This window comes from Triticum dicoccoides, chromosome 4B, assembly GCF_002162155.2.
Source record: "Triticum dicoccoides isolate Atlit2015 ecotype Zavitan chromosome 4B, WEW_v2.0, whole genome shotgun sequence".
Taxonomy (NCBI): domain Eukaryota; kingdom Viridiplantae; phylum Streptophyta; class Magnoliopsida; order Poales; family Poaceae; genus Triticum; species Triticum dicoccoides.
Window position 1 is genome coordinate 585,923,125 of NC_041387.1, and position 9,303 is coordinate 585,932,427.

Here is a 9,303-nt window from a genome sequence, read left to right on the forward strand (position 1 = left end):
TAGTCGAGGTGGGGAATACTCGGACGGCTCTCTGTGTAGGAGGCTGGAGCAACAAGGACGACTGCATGATGTATACATGCTACTCTAATTTCGTTAGCATAAGGATGAATCATGCAGAACATCCGGATGGTCTACTTACAGCTTTGGACAAGGACCTCATCTGCAAGGGTTTATAAAGTTCAAATATAGTTACACACGTGGTTATACCTTTTGAGTAGTGCTTTGCTTCTGCGTTTGAAATCTAAAGGGGTCGAGTCTTCTATGATTTTATTTTTCCCGATGAGCTTTCAGTTATAATGGCAGAAAATGTTGCTTGGTGAGGTTTCTATTTTTTGTTTACAGGGACTTTCCTTGTAGAAGTATGCTAATTGTCAATCACTAGCAAAAAAATTGAAAATGAGTGCATGGGGACGATTTCTCGTAGACTTGGATTGATTCAAAACTTGCTGATTAGTTTCCCAACCTCTCAAGTAATCTCAATAAATGATGGTTTGCATCTCAGTTGAAAGATGGAGTCGATCTCTGGCATCCCATGATACTAGAAATTTGAACATCAGTATGACAGTTGTCCCACAATACTCGCATTGCGGAAGTGCGGTGGGAGCGGCAGCCTGTGCCGAGCAGATAATCAATCACCCTTGACCAAAGCGCGTAGGCAATAACGTATTCCAGGACCTTCATTTGCAGCACCAATGGAGATTTTTGCACCCAACAGTACCTACTGTCTCCGTCCGATTATCGGTCCCCTTCATTTTTGTGCTAAATTTTGAGCATACATTTAACTAATAAAATATTGATGCACGTCACCAAAAATTATATCATTAGATTCGTATTTGAGTATACTTCCATATGATATTATTTTTGCTATGTATAATTTATATTTTATTAGTTAAAATTATGATCAAAATATGGCCCTAAATACGAGGGAAACTAATAAATCAGGACGGATGTAGTATCAAATGTACAGTAAGTAGAAGTTTCTTTCGTTTTTGAGCAGGAGGACATAGGTCGATCGCGACTTGCGAGTCACAACTCCTGACTGGCGTCGTCGGTCGTGTCTTGCAGCACAGTTCAACTATGCTGTAGTGTACGTACCAATTAATTGACTGACGACGACTTGGACGGAATCTGTTGCTAACTGCTACTGTTAGTGGGATGGGTTGGAATCTTTTGCTCAGTATCATCATTCGCGCTCTTCATTTTCATTCACTCGTGTCAAAATCATTGACGGACTTGCGTTTCCGACTTGGAATGGCACACGCACAGGGCAGTGATGGTGTGATCAGTCAATCAAGCATTGTGCCTTGTGCGTAAGCAAAACCAGCCAGCCAATTGCAGGTAGGTTATGACCTCCATTCCCGTTCTTTGTCTATCAAGCATTGCGCGTAAGCAACCATGACAGTTAAGGCAGGACCTTTCTTCCTCTTCACTTGTCCCCAAGGTTCGTGCTTTTACCAATTCAAAAAGCAGCGATCGTGACCAACCAATCAACGATGAAACCCAACGCATTCTGCATATACATAACATATACGTAGAAGAACTAAACCAAACCACACCACACCACAAGCTCCAGTGAGAAAAGAGAATGGCGGCATCCGGTGCTGCTTTGTGCCTCTCCGTTGTCCTGCTCCTCGTCGCCGTCTGCTGCCGCTCCGACGTCGACTTCATCTACCAGGGCTTCCAGCACGCGCCCAACCTGAGCCTGGACGGGTCGGCGTCGGTGCTGCGCGGCGGCGCGCTCCAGCTCACCAACGGCAGCGAGCGCCTCGTCGGCCACGCCTTCTACGGCTCCCCCGTGGCTCTGGGCACGCTCGACAACCAGGGAGACCTCGCGGTCACCTCCTTCAGCACGGCCTTCGTCTTCGACATCGTGACCATCGGCACCGGCGGCGGCCACGGCCTCGCCTTCGTGGTGGCCCCGTCCAGGGCGCTCCCCGGGGCGTCGCCGGAGATCTACCTCGGCGTCCTCGGGCCGACCACCAACGGAAAGGCCTCCAACCACGTCTTCGCCGTCGAGTTCGACACGGTCACCGACCTGGAGATGAAGGAGACCAACGGCAACCACGTCGGCGTCGACGTCAACAGCCTCGTGTCCAACGTGTCCGAGCAGGCCGCGTACTACACCACCGGCGCCGACGGGGAGGACAGGAAGATGCCCGTGAAGCTGGAGAGCGCACAGCAGATCCAGGCGTGGATAGACTACGACGGCGGTACCAGCTTGCTCAACGTGACCGTCGCCCCGGTGTCCGTGACTGACCGACCGCAGCGGCCGCTCATATCGACAAAGCTTGATCTCCGGTCGGTCTTCAAGGAGAACATGTACATCGGCTTTTCTTCAGCGACCGGGAAGCTCGCGAGCTCGCACTACATCCTGGCATGGAGTTTCCGGACTAATGGGCTCGCCCAGCCCATTGATCTCCGGCGGCTGCCGAAGGTCCCGAGGCAGAGAACGCCGGCTCCCAAGGTCCTCATCATCAAATTTGCCGCCGTGGCTTGTGCAGGGACACTCGCTTTGGTTGCCGCGGCGATGGTTACTGCGCTCTGGCTCCGGCATAGGGCGGCGCTCGCCGACAAGATGGAGGACTGGGAGCTAGAACACCCCCAGAGGATTCCATACATCGAGCTCTACAAGGCGACCAAGGGGTTCAAGGAGAGCGGGCTTCTCGGCTCGGGTGGTTTCGGCCACGTGTACAAAGGTGTGCTCGGACGTCGTCGGTCCGGCTCCGGCTCCGGCTCCGCGTCCGGCGAGGAGGTGGCCATCAAGCGGATCTCCAGCGGCACCAAGCAAGGGATGAGGGAGTTCGTGGCGGAGATCTCGAGCCTCGGGCGGATGCGCCACCGTAACCTGGTGGAGCTGCGCGGGTGGTGCAAGCATGGCGATGACCTGCTCCTCGTCTACGAGTTCATGCCCAACGGCAGCCTCGACGCGCACCTGTTCGGCGGGGGCAAGGTGCTCACGTGGGCGCAGCGGCTCAGCGTCATCCGGGGCGTGGCGCGCGGCCTGCTGTACCTGCACGAGGAGTGGGAGCACGTGGTGGTGCACCGCGACGTGAAGGCTAACAACGTGCTGCTGGGCGCCGACATGGGCGCGCGGCTGGGCGACTTCGGCCTGGCACGCCTCTACGAGCACGGCGCGGCCCCGGGCACCACGCGCGTGGCCGGCACCCTGGGGTACATGGCCCCCGAGCTCACCGTGACCAGCCGAGCCACCACGGCCACCGACGTCTTCTCCTTCGGCGCGCTGCTGCTCGAGGTCGCGTGCGGCCGCCGGCCCGTCGAGCCGGGCGAGGCGGCGGACGTGATCCTTGTGCGGTGGGTCCGGGACTGCGGGCTGGACGGCGACCTGATGCGGGCCGTGGATCCGAGGCTGGATGGGTGCTACGACGCCGCGGAGGCGAGGCTGGTGCTGTGGCTGGGCATGGTGTGCAGCCAGGGCCGGCCTGAGGCGAGGCCAAGCATGAGGCAGGTCTGCCAGTTCCTCAACGGCGAGGAGGTGCTGCCGGAGGACGCCGTGCTCGTGTTCTCGGATCCTGACTCGTCCGTGTTCCCTGGGTCCGTGCTCTCCTCCATGACCTGGTCCTCCTCCTGTGGCACCATGTCGGTCGGCTCGCTGCATGGCGGCCGGTGAGCTGTGGGGTACTAGAAGGTTAACTAACTGGTCTAGATGTATTGCGCATGTGCACTTCGCCATGGATGCCCACTTGTTCTGTGTGTACGAATGAGAGGGTGTTTGTTTTCAGGGACTTATTGGCTTAGGGACTTATAAAATAAGACTCTCAAATAGGGACTTATAGTTGTAATATGGTCTTATAGGGCCTTATAAGGGACCAAACAGGTACGGATTTTTTAGGGACTTCAGACTTATAAGTTGGGACTAAAAAAAGTCCTATGACTTATGAACCAAACATGGCCTAAGAGCAGAATGCATTGGAGATCATAAACCTACATCGTGTGTGTTAGCTAGGTCACATAAATATGAAAAGAGAATGAACATCCTAGTAAGATTTCGTACTCCCTCCGTTCTAAAATATAGTGCTTTCTCTATTTCCGTGCTTCAACTTTAACCATAAATTTAACCAACGAAATCGATTGTGGTGGGAGCAAAAGTTATACCAGTATATTCGTATTCAAAAGAAATTTTTAATTATTAATTTTTTTCTCCCGCCGCATTCGGTCTCGTTGATTAAATTTATGATCTAAATTAGACCTCGCGAAGCACGAGCACACTATATTTTGAAATGGAGGGAGTATGTCTGTATGGGGCGATGGCTAACACCACCAGTCAACCTTATCCTTTCCCATCGCTATTGACCGCTCAGCCTTTCCTTTCACTGAGACGCTTCTCTTTCTCCTCCTCTTACATCTCCCCGTACCGGCAGAGTGACTCCTCTGCTGATCCTCCACCCTCCTCTCCACTCCTCAGGTGAGCCCAAGGCAGTAGATTCGCCTCCTGGTGATAGAGTCCGGCGAAGCAAGATGCTGCAACAGCGCCCCGGCGAGCTGCAACGGTGTCCTGGACCGCGCGTCGTGGTATGCTGCAACGGCGCCGCGGCGAGCTAGAATCGGTGACTCCCTACACTGCGCCCCCGTGTGGCGTGCTGCAACCGGCCGTAGAGGAGTTGCAACCACCGATACAACGTGCTGCCACCTGAAACGAGGAGTGCTACCACGGTCATGCGGCAAGCGAGCACAATCCCACAATGCTGGAACCAGTGATTCATTTTGCTGGAAGCAGCAAAAAAAATTGTTGGAACCAGCCTTCTTCCCCGGCTTGTAATGCGGCTCGGCGAGCTAGGTGCTCCAACCGGTGATCTTGTTTGCTGGAACCCAATGAATTTTTTGCTAGAACCAAATTCTCTTCCTGAGCTGCGACGGTGAGGTGGATTTTTGCTGCATTTGTTGTCTGTAGAATTTTTGCTCGAACCAGATTAAATTGTTGCTGGAAATGGCTGTGTTTTTTTTGCTACAATTGATTTTGACATAGATTTGTTGTTTTGTGAGATTTTTTGCTGGAACCAGTGTTACAACCGGTTGTGACATATGCTGGAACCGTAGGTCGCTGGTGGTCGTTTCCCACAAAATTGCTGGAACCGGCGGTGAATTTTGTTGGGACTGCATCATGTTTTTGCTGGAACCATAGTCGCCATAGAAGATGCGGGGGTGGATGTTTGTTACCTCCGGCGGGCAGCGGCGAGCCGGCAGCAGGGGAGGAGGTGCGGGGGCGCGCTGGAGTGGGGTAGTGATTCAGGCGGGGGGAGAAGGTGTGTGGGATTCGCAGGGGCGACGAAGACGACGACTGATCGACCGTGATCAAACGGTTCCGCGGGGCTCCGTATTAGGCAGATCGAATGACCCACGCGGGACCGGCCGAAATTTTCGACCGTTGCGCCAACGCCTATCAGTCGCCATAAATCAAATAGACACACTGGGCCTATTCATACATGACAAGTGCTGAAAATTTAGTCCCACAATGCTAATGGACAGTGAGTTAGAACAACAACAATAACAAAGAATAACAGTAACTCTGTGGTCTATCTGGTATGCTAGAAGAAACTTGATTCATGAAGGGATCAACCAAAGTCCATATGGAACACACAATTTTGTTATCAACTTCATAGATGAACTGGACCAACTGAATGTGCGACCAGAACATCCCTTGTGGACAGCTCCTGGACAAGCTCACCAGACCTTCAATTGGATCCGTCGGCTGAGGGTTTTATAAATATCAATGTTGACGCTGGGATTTCCACTGAACATAATGTGGGTACAACTGCTGATGTGTGTCGGGACCGAGATGGCACTTATATGGACTCTTCCATGTTGGGTTTTTTTTTAGGCAAAGATTTTATTACTCAAAATGAAGCATAAAGAGGATACAAACACAGTGAGCATACACACGACCTCTGCATAGATAGGATGTAGATAGCCAACACCAATGCACACACAGAAAAACCGCCGGCAAATAGCAAAGTCATATAAAACTAAAGCTATGCCTAAGCGAGGACAAAGAAAAATGCCCTGAAGCGATCAAAATCGCGATCAACAAACTACAACAATGGGCTCTTCCATGTTGGTTATCCAAGGCTTGATTGATCCTCCAACGCTTGAGGCTATTGCATGCAGGGAGGGTCTCTCTTTGGCCCAAGATCTTGGAATGGTACACCTCCAAGTTGCTTCAGATTGCAAGCAGGTGATACATCATATACATCAAAGAGCTGGAGGGGATTACGGCACAATCATTAAAGAGATTTTAGATACTTATCTTTCTTTTGCTTCTTGTAATTTTTCTTTCGAACCTCGAGCTGCCAACTATGAAGCTCACATGCTAGCTAGGTATGATGTTTCTCTTCCGTTGGAGAGGCATCTATGGCTGGGTACTCCTCATGACTCAGTTGTCATTCCTGCAAACATTTTAACTAATCAATAAAAGCCTGGCAAGCTTTTTCATCAACAAGTGTCTTTCAGTTCCAAACAGGTTGAAGCATCTAAACTCTGCACTTTTAATCTGTATTAACTTCATTTGAGTACATCTACATGAAGAGAAAATGTGTACTATCAATCGACGGGAAAACCAAGAAACGTTGATCAGTGCCACAACTGGCCTCACTATCAATCGACAGGAAAACCAAGAAATTCGTTGATCAGTGCCACAACTGGCCTCGCCTCTCCTGGAATGTACGGCTGGAGCGCATGCAGATCCATCGCCTCGACGGTTGCTCGCAGCGTCTGTGGATGGGCACACAAAAGGTGATTCCTCTCGGCCAGTTCCTCTGCTAACTCACTTTGGTGATTATCCATCAGATCTTCATTCCCAACGACGATAAGAGGCTTGCCCAGTTGCAGCGTCTCAAATATGCTGCCAGAACCTGTCAGCAATAATAAGTTATTAACAAACAATAGCTTGGAATGCCTTTTCCAACCATTGATGTCGCTAAAATGTAACACCGACAGCATATTATTTTTCATAACCCCATTACTCTAAATTCTAAAATATAGCAAGTTCTCCAACAACAAAGTCCAACGGGCTACATAAAGGTGCAACTACAAGTCCTGATTCCGTGATCACTAATGACTAACGCCAATTCAGCAGGTACCTTTGTCCACCTTCTACAAAATTCACAGGAACTGACCACCTAGTAATGGACATATTTCGAAATGCTAAAGTCTGTAGTACTTATTTCCTTCTTGCCAAAAAAGTTACTTGAAGTTGAAACTACAAAAGGGGAATCAAAATCTGTAACATAAATTTCTACAGGTTTAAGTATTGTGACAATATCAGTGTGGAAGAGGTTTGCTTAGGGCAATATTGTTACAACAGCCAATATACATAGGCCAAAGGATTTTTCTCATATTGTTCCATTATAGTTCTTTCAAGAAAATAAATCTATGCTTGATCAAATCTGCTTCAAGTATTGTTCCATTATAGTTCTCTCAAGAAAATAAACCTATTATTCAGATTTGATCATCACCTGCATGACTGATGACTAAGGATGCTTCTCGTATGTTGTCAGCTATGCTTGGTAAAAAGGTGAAATGCTCAACTTGAAGATTTGAATTTCCTGAGGCCTATATTCAAGAAGAAAAGGCTAAATCCATGCTACATTCACACACTTATAATCGTTACACACAAACCACAATCGTTGATCATGGTACAGTGAAGCAGAAGACATTAGATAGTATGTAAGAACTAGGACTTAAGTTGGCCTTCTGGTCTGTCGTTTATTTTAAGTATATAAGGTGCAGTTAATATTTAGAAACCAAATTATATGCTCTATCTTGGACATAACAAAGTGGTGCAATATGGAAATGAAGTTTATATCCATAAGAAATCAATTAACATATAAGCGAGTTAGTTCCCCATTTTTCCATCAGATCCTTCATTATCCGGTTCATTTCTACCTTATAATGCATAAAAGCCTAACTGTAACGGTGTAACCGAATTCTGGATTTCAGCCTATAATACTATATATAGGATGCACCAGTTTGCCAGACTTCAAATATCATAGTTAGCACACAAAAAATGTAAAACAGTGCGAACTTGCCTGAAGTGCGGACAATCAATTTTTTTTTACCCTGATGCTGCATATGTTCCTTTTTTTTTTGGCCACCTATCCTGTTTAACTTTATCCTACATTTTGCAAGTTTGAGATTTTTTTTCATGTGATAAGTATGGTATATGCATCAAAAGAAGTAGATTATTGTAGCATTAAAAGTATCAGCACCTCTAAGGATGTCACAATTTGTCACATAAACATCTTCATGCAATTTCTTTCCACAAGCAATGAACAATCTACCACCTAAATGTCAAATCAGCAGTTATAGATCTCAGTTGATCAAATACTATGTCCATTTCAGGATTGATAAGCACCATTAAAAATCCATTACTCCTTGCAGTAGTAAACCTGACGAGATAACAAAACATTATCTGACTTCCCCTACTTTCCTATTAAGTACTGTGATTTTGATAACAAAATACTGCATTAACTAAAAGGTGCAGTCCGCCAGTCACTAAACGAAACCACACAAAGAGAATAGAATGCAATACGGAGACAGATGTTACCTTGGATGGCGTGTATGTTCCTCGGCCCATTTGAATCCGAAGGTCTGTATAACCTTTCTGCAGTAGTGCTTGTTTGACTTCCTTAGAATCTACCACTTTGACAAGAGCATCAAAACATGTCGTCCCTACTGTCACAAACACCATTCGCCTTTCTCTATCTCCCATCTCTTCTGAAGAGTAAGCTCTGTAGAAAAACATGACAAAATGACATCTGGCTCGATATAGCACACAATGATATAATTCATCCCATCATCACCCATATTCCTCAACTCGGTTTTCTTCTTCTATTTTTTCTACGAAACGCATCAAATTGAGTTCCATCAACACATTACACATACACACAGTACACAGTTCCATTAGGTGCATACACACTGTGACATTATTGGGCAAGAAAACGATAAAATTACCGAGTGCAGCGCGACGGCCGGGGAGTAGGACGGCGACGCGGATTCGTGGGCGGTTGGGCGGCCGGCGGTGGAGCAGCGACTATGTACAGACCTCAGCCCGGGGCGGACAGCACCACGGTGGCGGTAGCCAGCAGAGCGCGCGGGGCGGCGGCGGTCTGCAGGAGCTCGTCGGCTAGGTCGTGCCGCCGTGGTTGGCAGATCCTATTTGCCGAAAATGGATTGTTTTGTTTTCTTACCTTTTTCTGCTTATTTTCTCCTTTTTTCTTTTTTCCTAAATTCAAAAAATGTTCAGAATTCCAAAATTTCAGAAAATGATCGAAATTCCAAAGTTGTTCA

The 9,303-nt window shown here is 48.1% G+C and overlaps 2 protein-coding genes across 2 annotated transcripts; one reads left to right on the plus strand and one right to left on the minus strand.

The window, feature by feature from the left end:
- The first annotated feature begins 1,572 nt into the window (after nt 1-1,572).
- On the plus strand, nt 1,573-3,753 carry LOC119293936 (L-type lectin-domain containing receptor kinase SIT2-like). The gene has a single exon (XM_037572255.1). It carries the CDS (start codon nt 1,586-1,588, stop codon nt 3,626-3,628), a length of 2,043 nt encoding a protein of 680 aa, XP_037428152.1. The 5' UTR covers nt 1,573-1,585; the 3' UTR covers nt 3,629-3,753.
- A 2,856-nt stretch (nt 3,754-6,609) lies between these two features.
- Nucleotides 6,610-9,014, minus strand: LOC119293937 (UDP-N-acetylglucosamine transferase subunit ALG13 homolog). The gene is made up of 4 exons (XM_037572256.1): nt 8,968-9,014; nt 8,561-8,744; nt 7,470-7,566; nt 6,610-6,866 (listed from the first exon to the last, which is right to left on the minus strand). Exons 2-4 carry the CDS (start codon nt 8,723-8,725, stop codon nt 6,610-6,612), a joined length of 519 nt encoding a protein of 172 aa, XP_037428153.1. The 5' UTR covers nt 8,726-8,744; nt 8,968-9,014.
- Between the last annotated feature and the right edge of the window lie 289 nt (nt 9,015-9,303).